This window comes from Oratosquilla oratoria, chromosome 11 (genome assembly GCF_046742065.1).
Source record: "Oratosquilla oratoria isolate Oo_2021 chromosome 11, ASM4674206v1, whole genome shotgun sequence".
In the NCBI taxonomy this organism is placed as follows: Eukaryota; Metazoa; Arthropoda; class Malacostraca; order Stomatopoda; family Squillidae; genus Oratosquilla; species Oratosquilla oratoria.
Window position 1 is genome coordinate 13,811,096 of NC_134787.1, and position 18,093 is coordinate 13,829,188.

The following is an 18,093-nucleotide window of genomic DNA, read 5'->3' on the forward strand; positions in this document are numbered from 1 at the left end:
TTCACAGATTGGTTACAAAGTAGGACGAGGGAGTCATATGAGACGTACAGGGAAAAGAAAAGAGAAGTAAAGAAAAAGGTAAAGAGAAGTAAAGAAAAAGGTAAAGGAGGCAAAGAGGAGAGCAGATGTGAAATGGGGTAAGAGTATGACAGAAAATTTTGAAAGTAATAAAAAGATGTTTTGGAAAGAAATTAAGAGAGGAAGAGGAGGCGAATCAAGTAGAGAAGAAAAGGTAAAAGGTGCAGATGGAGAGATGATAATGGAGGAGAAGGCAGTAAGGGGAAGATGGGCAGAATATTTTAGGGAGTTGCTTAATGTGAAGGAGGATAGGGAGGGAAAGATAGCTGCAGTGGGAAATGCTAAGAAAATGAGAGTGATGAGTGAGGAAAATGGAGGAGAAATAAGGAAGGATGAAGTGAAGGCAGCAGTTAAGATGATGAAAGCAGGTAAGGCACCTGGTCTGGATGGATGCCATGCAGAATGTCTTAAAAAAGGAGGTATAGTGATGGTGGACTGGTTGGTGAGGTTATTTAATGTTTGCTGGAGAGAAGGTAGAGTGCCAGAGGACTGGAGGAGTGCATGTATAGTTCCACTTTACAAGGGAAAGGGGGACAAGTGTGAATGTAGTAGTTTTAGAGGGATTAGCTTGTTAAGTGTAGTTGGGAAGGCTTATGGGAGGATCTTGATTGAGAGGATTAGGAGAGGAACAGAGGGAGTAATTGGTGAGGAACAGTGTGGGTTTAGGACAGGTAGAGGTTGTGTAGATCAGATTTTTGTGGTAAGACAGATATGTGAGAAAGCTATAGGTAAGGGGAAGGATGTTTTCTGGGCCTTTATGGATCTGGAAAAGGCTTACGACAGGGTAGACAGAAAGGCACTGTGGGAGGTTATGCGGATATACGGGATAGGAGGAAAGCTTCTGGGAGCTGTCAAGAGTTTTTATGAGAGTAGTAGAGCTTGTGTCAGGATTAGAAATGGAGAGAGTGAGTGGTTTGAGGTAAAGGTGGGACTTCGTCAAGGGATGCGTTATGTCACCCTGGCTGTTCAACTTATACATGGATGGGGTGGTGCGAGAGGTGAATGCAAGGGTAGTGGGTCAGGGATTGGAGATGGTTAAGGAAAATGGAGAAAAGTGGGAGGTGAGCCAGCTGTTGTTTGCGGACGACACTGCGCTTGTGGCAGGATCGGAGGAGGGATTAAGGAAGCTGGTGACAGAGTTTGGGAGAGTGTGTGATAGAAGAAAGCTGAAGATAAATGTGGGTAAAAGTAAGGTGATGAGATGTACAAGGGGTGAAAGTGGCAGTAATCTGGAAGTGAGCATTAAGGGAGAGCAACTGGAGGAAGTGGATAGTTTTAGATATTTGGGTGCAAATGTGGCAGGAAAGGGTGGAGTGAAGGTGGAGGTAGAATGTAGATTGAGAGAAGCGAGTAAATGCCTTGGTGGTTTAAAAAGTGTAATGAGGAATAGGAATCTGGGAATGGATGCTAAGAGGAGACTGTATGATGGAGTGATTGTGCCAACAGCACTGTATGGAGCAGAAACATGGAACATGAGAGAGGAAGAGAGAAGGAACTTAATGTGTTTGAGATGAAGTGTCTGAGAAGTATGATGGGGGTTACTAGGCTAGATAGAGTGAGAAATGAGGAAGTGAGGAGGAGAACAGGGGTGGAAAGGGAGCTGGGAGATAGGGTGGATGAAAGAGTATTAGGATGGTTTGGACACATGGAAAGAATGAGTGAAGAAAGACTAGTAAAGGAGGTATGGAAGACAGATGTGGAGGGAGTGAACATGAGGGGACGTCCTAGGATGAGATGGATGGATGGGGTGAAGGGGGCTTTGGGGAAGAGGGGAATGTCGGTTGAGGAAGGACAGGAGAGGACAGAAGACAGGGGTGAATGGAGAATGGTTGTATATGGAAAATGTGATGCATGAGGTGGATTGGATGGGGGAATGGGGGTGAGGTAGTGTGTGTGAGCAAAAATTTTTGACGCAGCCCGAAGGGATTTCTCCCCGTTCTCTCCTTTATATGGGGGGGACGGAGAGGGGGGGTCGCCGATTTAATGAAGCGGCCTTGCTGTGGATGTGCTGTGTCCTGCAACACTGCTTCTGACCCAGGGCAGTGGACAGGGTGCAGGGATGACCTGTCATCTAGGAGGTGCTAAGATGGGAGGGAGGGTGGAGGGGTGTGGAGTGTTTTCGGGGATGAAATGGGTGGGAATGTTTTTGTGCCTTGTCCTTTTTGGCTACCCCCCTGGTAAGGGGGAAAAAAGCCTTGGTATATGTATGTATGTATGTGATGCAAGGGATGGGGCATGGGATGGGGGGGGGAGAGTAGGGAGTGGTTATGTATGAATATTTTGAGGCAGCCCAAAGAGATTTCTCTCCATTTTCTATATTTTCTGCATGAGGGGATGAGGGGATGGAGAAGGGGGGGAACCACCAATTAAGTGCAGCAGCCTTGTTGTGGATGCACTGTGTCTTGCTGCATTGCTTCTGACCCAAGGCAGTGGGTGGGAGATAGGGATGACCCTTCATCTATGAGAAGCTAAGATGAGGAGGAGGCAAGGGTGGTGGATGGGACTGAAATGGGACTGAAATGGGTGGGAATGGGTTTTGACTTGGTTACCTCCTATAGGGGGGGAAAAATCCCTTGATATATAGATACATACAATTAACTTGGTACATACATATATATATACCAAAGACTTTTTTTCCCCTTACAAGGGAGGTAGGAAAAAAAAAAAATAATAATAATAATAATAATAATAATAGAAAAAAAGACATAAAATCCACTTCCACCCATTCCATCCCCACATACTAAAAAAAGGCAATAGCTTTGTACTGTATGAAATACAATTACCCTTAAAAAGCCCTTTTCCTTTTATAAGATGGGGATGGCTGAATCAAAGCTTATATACACCCTTCACCCATCCAAAAACCCATTTGTTAAGCCATCCAAATTAGATCCTTGTGGATGAAGGGTTATCTCCATTTCCTGCCCACTATTTGAGTCAAAAGAAATGCAGCAAAGAACACCATTTCTCTTTACTTCACCTTTTAATCACCCAATTAAAAAAAATATACCTCAAATGATTTTGGAGTATTTTTGTTTCACTGTACAGATTTTATGTAAGAAATACATGGTAACATATGTGATATATGCAATGCAATCTAGAGGTGACTAACAAAACTTACTTTCCATTGACATCTGTCGCAATCAGATCAAAAGCTTTTGCCAGCTGCTGCCTTTTACTATACACGGATTTTTTTACTTCATTCTGGAAAAAATAAAATAAATTCATTAATCTTATCTAAAATTTCAGTCTCATTATCCATCATTAATCTTTACTTACATAACTATCTATATATATAACAGGGGCTTCTTCCCTCTTATAAGGGGGAAATCAAATCAAAGTCAAGCACACACCCACTCCCACCCATTCCACTCAGATCCACCCTTTTTTCCCTCTTATCTTAGTTCCTTATTAATGAAGGGTCATCCACGTCTCACACCCGCTGCCTGGGTCAGAGGCAATGCACCAAGACACAGCACATCTACAGCAAGGCAGCTTCACTTACACGGCAACCCCCCATCCTTATCCCCTCATGCAAAATAAAAGATGGGGAGAAATCCCTTCGAGTTACATAAACAATTATCCATATAAACCCATTCTCTACTTATTCCTACCCCTTGCCTTTTCCCTTCCTCCCTCAACAGACATGCCCCTCTTGTTCAAAGCCTCTTTCATCCCATCCATCCATCCATTTCATCCTTGGCTGTTCCCTCAAGTTCATTCCATCCACTTCTGCATTCCACACCTCTTTTGTAATCTTCCTTCACTCATTTTTTCCATGTGTCCAAACCATCCCAGTCCTTTTTCATCAGTCCTATTTGCCAGCTCCTTTTCCACTCCCACTCTCCTCCTCAACTCCTCATTTCTCACTCCATCCAACCTTGTAACCCCTACCATACTTCTAAGACACTTCATCTCAAACACATTTAACCTCTTCACTCTGGGGCACATCGCATGTCTGGCAGCATTAGCTGCCTGACGTGCAATGTTGCGTTATAATAATCGCATTATAAAAAATAAAGTCAGTGCTCAATCGTTCGTTCTCTTTCACCCGTGTATTTTGATAACCATAGAAAATTGATGAAGCCAGTTTAGAGAGAATTGAAATTACGTAGGTAAGACTACAATAAATATAATCAAGATGGCGACGTCGGCATCATCGAGTACCCACTTGCTCCTCATGCCGCCTACGTAGGCATCACCGTATGGAAGTGGTTAACCACTTCAGCATGATGACGCCTACATAGGCATCATGAGGTACGAGTGGATACATGAGGATGCCAGTGTCAGCATCTCGATTATTTATATATTTTTTGTAGTTGTACATGAGTTACCCCCAGATTCTGTGAACTGGTTTGATCAAGTTTTCTGTGTTTATTATTACTCACAGTAAAAGAGAACAAGTAATACAGCAATTACTTTATATTATATGATGCAAGTAGTGTAATACATTGTTCATATAGCAGCCGATGCTGTGCACAAGAATTTGACTTGTACTGAAGTGTTTAACTTCTTTCTGCCTCTCTTAACCCCTTGAATACAACAATGCCTATATATGCATCATGAGCTGTGAATGGAGTATACAAGGATGCCATGTTGGCTTCCTGATTATATTCATTTTGTAGGTATAGCTGAGTGACTCCCGTATTCTGTGAATAGGCTTGCTCACATTTTCTGTAATGTTATATTCATTCAGGGTGAGAGAGAACAAGCATAACAGCAGTAACTTTATATTTTGTAATGTGCATATTGTGATGCATCATTATACATCAGGCAACATACTGAAGAGGTTAAATTCCAAGTCTGCACCCAATATAGTGTCATAGGCAAAATCACCCATTCATACAATCTTCTCTTTGCATCCATTCCCAGATGTCTATTTCTAATGACACTTTTCAATTCCCCAATACATTTACTTGCTTCTCTCAATCTACAGTTTACCTCCACCCCCATTCTATTTCCTGGCAGATGCGACCCTGAATACTTAAAACTGTTTGCTTCTTCCAGCCTTTCTCCTTTAAGACTTACTTCTAACTCACTGCCCCTGTACATTTCATCACCATACTTTTACACACGTACCTACAACTTACTCCTATTGCATACCTTCCCAAACTGTCACTCGCTACCTTAATCCCTCCTTTGACTCTGCCACAAGTGCAGTGTTGTCTGTAAACAACAACTGGTTCACCTCCTACTTCTCTCCACTATCTTTAACAATCTCCAATCCCCTACCCATTACCCTCACATTTATCTCCTAGACCACCCCATTCATGTACACATTGAATAGCCAGTGATATGACACAGCCCCACTTTTACCTCAAACCACTTGTTCTCTCCATTTCCAATTCTAGCACAGGCTCTATTACTCTTGTAAAAACTCTAAACTGCTGTTAGCAGTTCTCACATATCTGTTATACCACAAAAGTCTGATCCACACAATCTCTACCTTTCCTGAGCCCATACTGCTCCTCATTAATTCTCTGCGCCTCTTCTAATCCACTCAATTAAAACCCTCCCATAAGCATTTCCAACTGCAATCAACAAAATGATCTCTCTAAAAATACTATAACATTTGTTCCCTTTTCCTTTGTAAAGTGAACTATACAGGAATTCCTCCAGTCCTTCAGCACTCTTCCCTCCCTTAGACACACATTAAACAACCTTAGTAGCCAGTCCACTACCATTGTACTTTCTTCAGACACTCAACATGAAACCCATTCAACCACGGTGCATTACCAACTCACATTATTTTCAAAGCTTCTTGTACCCCCATCTTTTCTTATATCTCTTTTATCTTCCTCTCCCAATACTGTCATTCTCTTAGTGCCTCCCACTACCACATCTAATCCCTCCCTATCTTCCTCCACATTCAACAGATCTCTAAAATACTCTACCCATCTTCCCCTTACCACCTTCACTTCTGTTTACATCTGTCCATCAGCACCTTTACCTTTTCCTCTCTGCCTGACTCACCTCATTTTCCTTCCAAAACATATTATGTTTCCTGTTTTATAGTGATGATAATGATATAGTATAATGTCACAAACTCCACCATAACAGGAGGATAGGATGGTGCCCCTTACAAAGGACTTTGTAGGATGGAATTTAATGAACCATGCCCTTGGTTCAACTTCACTGGTGGCAAGGTTCAAACTGCTATCCCCTCGACCTTCACCGCAAGTAACGATGCCCCAACCTACTAGGCCAGTGGGTTGGCTCATAGTACCAAGTAAATTTACTCTGTACTACCCCCTCTACGAAAACTATATAAACCTACACATACCAATGGGCCATTTCCTCTTTAAAATGGGTGGTCAAATTAAAGTATACCCACCCCACACCCATCTAAATCTTATTCATCACCCCCACCATTTTAGCACACCATGAATGATGGGTTATCCTTGTCCCCCACTATACTGATTGGGCCAGACACTGCAGTGAGATACAGTGCCTGAGAGCCAGAGCTGGTTTACTCCTTCCCCCACAGGTGACCTCCTCTCATCTCATCCATTCCTAATATTTTACAGAGCAGACAAGCACATCCCTTTAGGATGTATCATTCCTTCATCCATTCATATTTATTAATTTCCTTTCATGAAAACAACATTAACAGAATTCTTACAAGAGAAACAGATATACAAACCTTTAAATGACTTCTGTAATCGTTGTAAATAACAGCAAGGATGATATTCATATAGATGAAGTAACAAATGATGAGGAACAATACAAAAAAGATGACATAGTAGACGCTCTGGTCAAATGCTGGCATCCTGTTGAATGTAACAAAATAGATCTGTCAAAACTGCATTTCTAGAAGTATTTCTATACAAATTTCCTGGTGAACATTTTATTAATAACTATTCAGTTTCAATAAGTATGAAATACACTTATGAAATATTCACTAAATTATTGTTAATCTATCACCAATCTTAAGCTAAATAAGTTCTTCACTTAACTTGCCTAAGTATCACCTTAAAGGAATTCTAAATTACTTACATAATATCAGGATTGTTAGCTGTGGTTACAAGTACATACAAGTCAAACACACTGTCCAAGTATGTTCCAAAGTATGGCCTCCCATCCACCCAAGTCCAGTTTCTGTAACATAATAATTCATTTTTACATTTCAGTAAAAATTAGGACATAACTGGTACACACAATTCATTCAAAAGGCAAAATATGGCTAAAGCAAATAGGAAACATACTAGTCACTTAATCTTTTCTGGAGCCACTGACTTTGGGATTTTATTTCAGTTAACAGGTACCAATAACAGGTACCTGCAAATGGTGGCCCTACAAGATGAATGTCAGAAGAAAAAAAAAAAAAAAAAAAAAAAAAAAAAAATAAGGCCTGTCTTCAAAACCTGTTAACATCCTCGCCTTCCTATAGATGTGCAGCCCTGAGGGCCTGATATCAGCCTTTGGGCTAGGGTAAGGATCTCTATCAATTTCAATCATGCCAATTCCTTCTAAGACTTTTGAACACTTGATCTCACCTCACCTCTCTTGTTTCTTAGAATGCTCTTGTATGTTACCACCTAACCAGTTTCCCTATCACAAAAATCTTGGAACTACAAACTCTAATGCCTTTGGGGATTAAAGAGTGTAATGAGAAAAAGACGTTTGGGAATGGATGCTAGGAGGAGATTGTATGTATGAATGATTGTGCTGGCAAAGAGGTGCCTGAGAAGTATGGTAGGGGTTACTAGGCTGGATAGAGTGAGGAATGAGGAGGTGAGGAGGAGAGCTGGGGTGGAAAGGGAGTTGGGAGATAGGGTTGATGAAAGAATATTGGGATGGCTTGGACACATGGAAAGAATGAGTGAAGAAAGATTAGTAAATGAGGTGTGGAAGGTACAGGTGGAAGAGGTGAACATGAGGGGGCAACCAAGGATGAGAGGGATGGATGGGGTAAAAGGGGCATTAGGAAAGAGGGAAATGTCGTTGAGGAAGGGAGAAGACAGATGATAGGGGTGAGTGGAGAATGGTTGTGTATGGATGATGCTGTGATTCATGGAAGAGAGTGGATGGGGGATGGGGGGGTAAGGAAGTACGTGTGAATGATATTTTGATGCATCCAAAAGGGATTTCTTTGTCTTCTCTTTTTCTGTATGAGGGGAAGGAGAGCAGGAGTTGCCGATTAAATGAAGTGGCCTTGCTGTGGATGTGTTGTGTCTTGCTGCACTGCTTCTGACCAAGGGCAGTGGGTGAGATGTATGGATGACCCGTCATCCAGGAGGAGCCAAGATAAGAGGTGAGTGAATGGGAGTGGATTATGTGGATTATGTGGATTATGTGGGGATGGAATGGATGGGAATGGATTTTATGCCTTTGTTTTTTGGCTACCTCCCTTGTAAGGGGGAAATAGCCATTGGTATATGTATGTATGTACTAACACTACTCATGATTTCCCATGAAATCCCACAAGCTCAAGTTATTGATTTCCTGGAACAATATATAGATGACTGATCCAGCAGGCTTTTAACTATAGCCATGTGACTAAGGTTGTCCAGCTTGATTTTTCAGCAGCCTTCGATCAAGTCAGTCATGATGGTCTGCTGAGGAAGTTGTATTCAGCTGAAGCCAACAGGTCAGTTTTGTTGACTTTGATTCCACTAATATCACCTTGATCCTAGAAATGTTTGTGGCCACCAGGTGTACTTGGCTTGCCTCTAAAGTACACTTGCTGAGTCTACAGGAGTTCAGATGTTCCACCAGTCAGTTCCAGCAAAGTTTCTTACTAATTGTAGTAGATCTGTAAATTTCTTGTATGTAAACACTTGTGTAGCAGTCCTACACAAGTTCATATCTGCAGCAAACAAGAACTTAGGAACATGTGCAATCTTATATTGTTCTCCTACAGTCCCTTGTATGTTTTTCTCTGTTTCTCTCCAATAGTTCAGGTGGATGGTGCATGCAACTTATAGTAACTTGCAGTACTTACACTCTTCATAATCCACCTGTTTTGCTTATTCTCATAATATTGATTTATACATACTGTGTATATCAGAGGTCCTTTTTCTTTTTATAAGGGAGTTGCTGAGTCAAAGCATAAACTCACCCAACACCAATCCCACACCTATCCATTGTTCCTCCTACCTCAGCCTCTTGTGAATGATTGGTCATCACTGTTCCCCTTGCCATACTGATACAGTGCCTCCACAGTAGGATCTAACAGCCTGAGCTGGTTTACCTCCTCCAAGTCATCCACTCAAGAAATTTCAGAGCAGGCAACAAGAACATCACTTTGACCACAGGCTGGAGAGTCTGATGGAAGAACTGGAGAACATCTGATGGGATATTATGAGAATGAGTGAGGTCTGAAGGGAAAAAGAAAAGCTCATGTAAGTACAAGACAGCTACCACCTGTCCCATTATAGAGGCTAGGAGCAAAGGATGCAATGTCAATCTCATAGGTGCCGAAGCTTTGGAGAGCCTGACAAAAGCCTGCCATCACTATCATGTTTCTATATACAGTGGGCCACTGCATGTCACATGAGGAGTAAGAATTTCATGTTTGCACTCAATAATTACTTGAAATAAATACAATTATCAAGCAAATAAAGAAAAAGTGCCATCAACTTGTAAAGGTGCCGGATCGCCACTCCAGCAATACTGCACCCCTATTTAGAGGGAATGATCCAAAAGTGAAGGATTCTTGATTAATCAAGAGATTATTGGTAACATTGTGAAATCCAGTAGTTTATCAGATAGGGTTGTTTGGATTGTGATTCAATTATGTAAAAGATACATACATTTATATATACATGTACCATAAAGCATTCTCCTTATAAGGCAGATGGCAGTCAAAACATACACCCATCCTTCACCCATCCAAAACCCATTTTCTGTCTCTTGTATCTTAAATCCTTGTGCATGAGCTATCATTCCTGTCCCACCATCCACTGCTTGGGTCACAAGCAATGCAGCAGGAAGAAGCACCTCCATAGGAGGGCCCAACAGCCAAATGTAGAATATCTCCACCACTTTATTACACAATGACTCTTTCCCCTTATCCACTCAAGAAATTATAGAGCAGACAAGATATCAATTTCTCATCCATTCACAACCCTCTCCACTCAATCTCATTCCCTCTCCCTTCAATCAATCAAACCATTGCCCTGTTTCTTTTTTGCATGGGGAAAGGAATAATATAATATGAATATCTATTATACAGTCTATGCTGTCTGCTTTGCATTTGTACACGTTTACCTGATTTGTATGGATAGTAAATAAAAGTACCTAATTTACATCTCACAATCAAATGGCTATTACCAGAAACTTAATGAAACTTACCTGCCTCCAAAAAGTTTAAATGCCATTAATGCAAAAATTGCTAGGCTGAGGAAGAAGAGAAACAAGACATTTGTAACGTCTGGAAGTGTTCTCCTCAAATTCCGAAATGAACGGCGGATCTGCCTCATCTCTGGGAAGTTCACCACAAAGAACGGACGTAAAGGACGAGACCACCTGATAATGACAAACTCGTTAGGCAAAAAAGTGGTGATATGGATGTTATCTAACTCAAACTATTTATATAAAATCAGAATCCTATTTTTTTTCCCACTTAAAGCACTTTCACCCATGGTAGATATTACTAACCCATTCAAAACTAGTACATTATCTAGTTCCTAAAATCAAAAGGATGAAGGGATTTAATCACTGCTTTTTATTATGCACAGAATACCACAACCGAACATAACTGTACTTTATAACTAAAACATTCACATGGCTATGTATGACAAATTAACAAGTTAGAGACGGAACCCCATGAGTGTTACTCCTTTCCTGTATATTACAATTAGGTAAATACACACTGGCATGATATGCAAGATCAACAAGAGGTCATAATAAAAAATTGAAAAATCAAACTTGTTTGAGATATTAGGAAGTATAAGATTGCCCCATCTGGGGTATTGGCTGCATGTTATTGTGGGGTTAAAAGCTGCTCAGTAGCATGCGGCTACTTTTGGATCCATATGGGGCACCCCTATGGACCAGAACCACATATTTTGTCTGGGATAGGGGAAATTTCTATTCATAGAAATGATAACATTTTATTATACTGCAACTGTCCTTCCATTATGCTGTCCCCCCACTCTTATTACTGTTCTATACCATTTCTCTGAATATTAATTTCCTTTTTTTGCCAAACCTTGTGGTAGGGGAGAAGAATACTGCCACTGAATGTTCCCACTTGAATCATAAAAGGTGACAAAAACTGGACGGGAATAGGATTAGGCGAATAACAGCAGAGATAAGCAGTATGTTTGTGAGAAGATGGATGTGTTGGCACCGAGTGAAACTAAGTTGAAAGGGAGGGGCAAGTTAGAGTTTGGAAGTGTAGTTGGGTGTCAAGAGTGAAGAGAGGATAAGGAAGAGAAGGGGTGGCTATACTAGTAAGTGAAGAGATAGGTAAAAGTGTGGTGGAGAAGGAGGTTTCTTCAAGGTTAATGTGGATGAAAGTGAAACTGGGGAGATGTGGGTATTTGTAAGTGCATATGGGTCTGGTAGTGAGAGTGTAAAGGAAAGGAAAGTTTTTTGGATAGATTGAAATGAGTGCATAGAAGGTATAGGGAGAAATGTCAATGTAGTAGTACTGGGAGATCTTAATGCTAGGGCATGAAATGAACCAATAGACAGTTGTTGGGAAGTGTGGAGTTCCAGGAAAAAATCATAGTGGAGAGATGATGGTGAAGTGTCTAGAGAGTTGATGATAGCAAATACAGTGTTTAGAAAGAAAGTCAAGCATAAGTACACATAGGAGAGGGTGGTGGATGGAAGGGTAGTAGATAGGGATTTAATGGACTATACAGTATAGTGGTATCCAGGAGAAGAGTAAGAGTTTTGGATGTATGTATTCTAAGGGGAGAGAGTGGGGTATAGATGGAGAAAGAGGAAAGGGCAGAAGGTAGGGAGGTGCTTAGAGTAAACTGTTTAAATGAGAAAGAAAAGGTGTACAAAAAGCTGAGAGAGGAGTGGGAAGGAGTGAAGGATAGAATAGAACTAGGAGTGGAGGAGGAATGGGGATGGTTCAAGGAGGGAGTCAAAAGGTGTGCAATATTGGTGTGTGGAACAAGAGGATGGTAAGAAATAAAAGGAAGGGTAGTGAGTGGTAGGTGGATGAAGCAAAGAAGGTTGTAGAAGAGAAGAAACGACCATTCAAAGATTGGTTACAAACTAGGACAAGAGAATCACATGAGAGGTACAAAGAAAAGAGAAGAGAATTAAAGAAAAGATAAAGGAGGCAAAGAGGAGAACAGATGTGAAATAGGAAGATTATGACATAATTTTTTTAAAGTAATAAAAAGATGTTTTGGAAGGAAATTAAGAAAGGAAGAGGAGGCAAATCAGCTTGAGAAGAAAAGGTAAAAGGTGCAGATAGAGAGATGATAATGGAAAAGATGGCAGTAAGAGGAAGATGAGCAGAGTATTTTAGGGAGTTGCTAAATGTGAAGGAGGATAGGGAGGGAAAGGTAGTTGGAGTGGGAAGCACTAAGAAAATGACAGTGATGAATGAGGAAAATGGAGGAGAAATAAGCAAAGAGGTGAAAGCAGTTATTAAAATGATGAGAGCAGAAGAACCTGGGTTGGATGGGTGTCATGCAGAGTGTCTAAAAAAGGAAGTTACAGTGATGGTGGACTGGCTGGTGAGGTTGTTTAATGTCTGTCTAAAACTGGGTAGAGTGCCAGAGGACTGGAGGAGTGCCTGCATAGTTCCACTTTACAAGGGAAAAGGAAACAAATGTGAGTATAGTAGTTTCAGAGGGCCTGTGTTAGAATTAAACATGGAGAGATTGAGTGGTTTGAAGTAAACGTGGGACTTCACGAGGGATGTGTCATGTCACCTTGGCTGTTCAATTTATATATGGATGGGGTGGTGTGAGAGGTAAATGTAAGGGTAATGGGACAGGGATTGGAGATGGTTAAAGAAAAAAGGAAAAAAATGGGAGATAAGCCAGTTGTTGTTTGCTGATGACACTGCACTTATAGTAGGATCAGAGGAGGGATTAAGGGAGCATCGCCAGCGATATTTCGAAAAATTCTGGTACATGAGCGAATTTTAGGTAAACATTTCAAGACTCTAATGGTGGCAACACTCATACAAAGTTATACAGCTGTATTTCATTTCTATTTTTTTATACAGAATAAAATAAATAAAATATTGGCAACCTTTGGCAACCCCATTGCATAAAAAAACATTCTGTAAATTGAAATAGCGTCAACATTTGTGTAGCTATTTCATTTTTTGCTACAGAATTGGGTTTATGGAGATATTTGGCAATTCCTCCCACCAGCATACCCCAGAGACAGTGGACAGGGCACCAGTACTCTTGAAAAGGTCAAAGGAAGGTGATGTCGCTCCTGGCGCTTTCACTGTACGCAACAATTTTGATTCCTTGGCCTGTATTGTTGCTGTGATCATGGGAAAATTAACAAGAAACAGCATTTTGCAACATTTTTGAATTATTCAGAGAAACAAATTAATAAAAAATCAGAGGTATTCATTTGAAAAAATGTATTCAATAAGATCTGTTCCCTAGACTCTAAGCTTTCATTTCATACCAAGCTGAATGATGTGGAAGGATTTTCCATTCAATAATTAGAGCTTAAATAGAGCTCACTTTATCTTCATTAAATATTCACTATGCCTTATATAAACATGGGAGGAGCACAATACCCTGGGGAATTATACATTAATGTAAGGGGTATCTATACCTATATTCATTAAACACATATTAAAAAAATCACATACTCTATAAAGTGATGCGACACTCCCTTAAGGAAGTTAGTGACAGAGTTTGGGAAGGTGTGCAAAAGAAGGAAATTGAAGATGTGGGTAAAAGTAAGGTGATGAGATGTACAATGGGAGAGGATGGCAGCAAATTGGAAGTATTAAGGGAGAGAGACTAGAGGAAGTGGATAGTTTTAGATACTTGGGTGTGAATGTGGCAGGAAAGGGAGGAGTGGAGGTGGAGGTAGAATGTAAATTGAGAGGAGTAAGTAAATGCCTTGGAGGATTAAAAAGTGTAATGAGAAATAGACATTTGGGATTGGATGTTAAGAGGAAATTGTATGAAGCAGTAATTGTGTCAACAGCACTGTATGAGGCAGAAATATGGAACATAAAAGAGGAAGAGTTTAAACTCTGTCATTTCGATGCAGAGAGCATTTTGCAGGTGGTTCAGTTTACGTGCTAATGAAAGTGTTCCAGACCAGAAAATAATTTTGCTGTGGGTACAGAGAGTAAGGGAAACAGGATCTACTCTGAAGAGAAAACCACCCAGATGTCCAAAATGTGAGAGAACACCTGAAAACATCACTGTAGTGAGGGGTTCAACTGAGCAGTCTCCATGCTAAAAATTTAAGAGTATAGGGAGGAACACAACCCTGAAGACTTCTGGTTCTAACTGGATGGAGCTACAGCCCATACAGCATGTCAACCTTGCAGAATTTTCTAGATATTCCTGGATCAAATGGTCTCCTTACATGAGGCAGTTCCGTGGCCACCATGCTCGCCAGATTTAAGTCCCTGTGACTTTTTTCTGTGGGGGTACCTCAAGGTAGAGGTTTTCAAACAATGTCCTTGCTCTTTGGACAAACTGAAGGAGACCATTCAAGAAGAAATTGAAGGAATCTTGTCCAACATGCTAGTAAGTGATGGAAAACTTTCAAGAATGGCTCCATATGTATAGCCTGTCAAGGCCACTGTTTGGACAATATAATTTATAAAACCTAATGTACATTTTTTTTTTATATATCTAACAAATTCTCAGCTTCATCATTAATATACAACAATAATCCTCCTAGCCGAGTCAACAAATATTCACAAAATGAAAAAAGGTTTGCAAAAATGTGGAAACAAGTCTTTGTATAACAACTTGCAATAACATATCCAATGAATAATAGGGAACCATGATAATTATGATGTAAAATCAATCTGATCAAATAGTTTTATCACCTTTATAAGGGGAAAATAGTCTTTTAGCACATAAATAAGTAGACAGATCAAATTTTACAGTAGATTTGGTAATATCACAGCTCATACAAAAGTTCAACAAAATCACAACTTGTAATAGAAAATTCTCTAACAATTTATACAATTTGAAATCACTATTTTAGTTTAAGCTAATTATGGTTTTGGGGGTAATATAGCTCTCTTAAACCCCCTATAAGATAGATGCCATCCAAAAATAACAGATTATCTTGTGTCATATGTACATTAAATGCATGTCACATAATTTGGCCAGCACACAAACATCTGTTCAAAGAGGAAACAAATACTAACAACTCCCCAACCTAAGCATAAATTACATTACAGCAACCTCCCCATCTGACAACATCCTCATTGTAACCAGCATCAAACAAATTCCCAATAAAGGTCACCATAAAAAATACAAGAAAATATATACAAGAAAAGATTCATGAAAAAGGCAAGAACACAGTGGTGAAAAAAAGAGCTTTGAGACTTCTGCCACAGGCTAATTTCCATTAATTGACAGAGGGTATATGGTGTAAGGTGTAATTGGTGTATAGTGTGAGGTGTAAATGGTGTATGGTGTGGAGCATAATAGGTGTCTGGTGTGGAGTGCAATACTCATATTAAAACTAACCACTAAAAAATCTAGCATCCTAGAGACCAATTCCAATACTACCCACCATATCCAAGCTGATGGAAAGACTAACATCAGAAAGAAATCTAACTAACTTACCCATCTCCCCAAACTAACACAGATTCAACAAAGGCAATTCCACCACTACACTTCTCATACCACACAAGAAATATTGGAGAGATTATAAGAACCACCAGAAATAATAGTGATGATAGCAAAAGATACAACTGTGGTGTTTGATGAGGTTCTTAGATGCATTGTACCAGAAAAATATCATAGAAACAGCATACATATACCAAAGGCTTTTTTCCCCTCTTATTTGGGGGGTAACCAAAAAGAAAAAGGCACAGAAACCACTCCCACCCACTCCTTCCCCAACATACTCCACTCCCCTCCACCCAACTCCCTCCCTCTCATCTTGGCACCTCCTGGATGATGAGTCATCCCTGCATCCTTTCCACTGCCCTGGGTCAGAAGCAGTGTCACAAGACACAGCACACCCACAGCAAGGCCGCTTCATTAATTCGGCAACCCCCCCCCCTCTCTCTGTCCCCTCATGAAGGAAAGGAGAAGATGGGGAGAAATCCCTTCGGGCTGCATCATATTATTTCTCATACACATTTCCTCACCCCCCATTCCCACCCACTCCCCCTCATGCATCACAGCATCATTCATACACAACCCTTCACCATTAACCCTATCTTCTGTCCTCTCCTGTCCTTCCTCAACAGACATTCCTTTCTTTCGTAATACCCCTTTTACCCCATCCATCCATCTCATCCTAGAATGTCCCCTCATATTCACTCCTTCCACCTCTGCCTTCCACACACCTTTTACTAATCTTTTTTCACTCATTCTTTCCATGTATCCAAACCATCCTAATACTCTTTCATCAACCCTATCTCCCAACTCCCTTTCCACCCGTTCTCCTCCTCACCTCCTCATTTCTCACTCTATCTAGCCTAGTAACCCCATCATACTTCTCAGACATTTCATCTCAAAAACATTCAAACTCCTCCTCTCTTCCTCTCTTATGTTCCATGTTTCTGCCCCGTACAGTGCTGTTGGCACAATCACTCCTTCATATAACCTTCTCTTATTTCCCACTTTTCTCCATTTTCTTTAACCATCTCCAACCCCTGGCCCACTACCCTTGCATTCACCTCTCACACCACCCCATCCATGGGTAGATTGAACAGCCAGGGCAACATAACACATCCCTGATGAAGTCCCACCTTTATCTCAAACCATTCACTCTCTGCATTTCTAATCCTAACACAAGCTCTACTACTCTCATAAAAACTCTTGACTGCTCTAAACAGCTTTCCTCCTATCCCATATATCTGCAATACCTCCCACAGTGCCTTCCTGTCTACTCTGTCGTAAGGCTTTTCCAAATCCATAAAAGCCCAAAAAACATCCTTAGCTTTTCCTATAGCTTTCTCATATATCTGTCTTACCACAAAAATCTGATCTATGTAGCCTCTACCTGTCCTAAATCCACACTGTTCCTCACCAATTACTCCCTGTTCCTCTCCTAATCCTCTCAATCAAGATCCTCCCATAAGCCTTCCCAACTACACTTAACAAGCTAATCCCTCTAAAACTACTACATTCACACTTGTCCCCTCTTCCCTTGTAAAGTGGAACTATACAGACACTCCTCCAGTCCTCTGGCACTCTACCCTCTCTCCAGCACACATTAAACAACCTCACCAGCCAGTCCACCATCACTGTACCTCCTTTTTTTAGACATTCTGCATGGCATCCATTCAGACCAGGTGCCTTACCTGCTCTAACCATCTTAACAACTGCCTTCACTTCATCCTTCCTTATTTCTCTTCCATTTTTCTCACTCATCACGGTCATTTTCTTAGCACTTCCCACTACAACTATCTTTCCCTCCCTATCCTCCTTCACATTTAGCAACTCCAACAACAAATAATCAAAAAATATAAAATAAATAGCAGTCATTACAGCATCTTGCTTAAATGTTTATCTAAACGAATCTTAAAGCTTCAAACTGAACTACATTGTATTGCCTCAGCAGGAAGTTTATTCCATTCATTAACTACACGGTTGGCAAAGTTGTTTCTACCCACTTCCAAATTAAACCTATTTTCTGACAGTTTGAGACCATTATTTCTTGTTGGATTCTCATTCAGTGTAAATATTTTGTAATTTTTTATGCCAATCCCCCTTAGAATCTTAAATACTTGTATCAAGTCACCTCTGAGTCTATGTTGTTGTAGGGAAAATAGATTAATATGTTTTAGTTGATTTTCTATGCCTTTTTCTTTTTGGCTACCACCCCCCCTTGTGTAAGGGGGAAAAAGCCTTTGGTATATGAATGTATGTAGTTGATTTTCGTATAATCTATTTTATATATTTGGAATCAGTTTTG

General features: G+C 40.5%; 1 protein-coding gene across 4 annotated transcripts in view; it reads right to left on the reverse strand.

The window, feature by feature from the left end:
* The window catches only part of LOC143029602 (uncharacterized), a 108,657-nt gene that overhangs the window by 21,142 nt on the left and 69,422 nt on the right, over positions 1 to 18,093 (reverse strand). For all 4 annotated transcript variants that reach the window (XM_076192327.1, XM_076192326.1, XM_076192325.1 and 1 more), the window contains exons 8-11: positions 10,372 to 10,545; positions 7,072 to 7,173; positions 6,719 to 6,845; positions 3,197 to 3,279 (exon numbers count right to left, since the gene is read on the reverse strand). In XM_076192327.1, the coding sequence (XP_076048442.1) occupies positions 3,197 to 3,279; positions 6,719 to 6,845; positions 7,072 to 7,173; positions 10,372 to 10,545 (486 nt within the window). The remainder of the gene's footprint in view (positions 1 to 3,196; positions 3,280 to 6,718; positions 6,846 to 7,071; positions 7,174 to 10,371; positions 10,546 to 18,093) is intronic.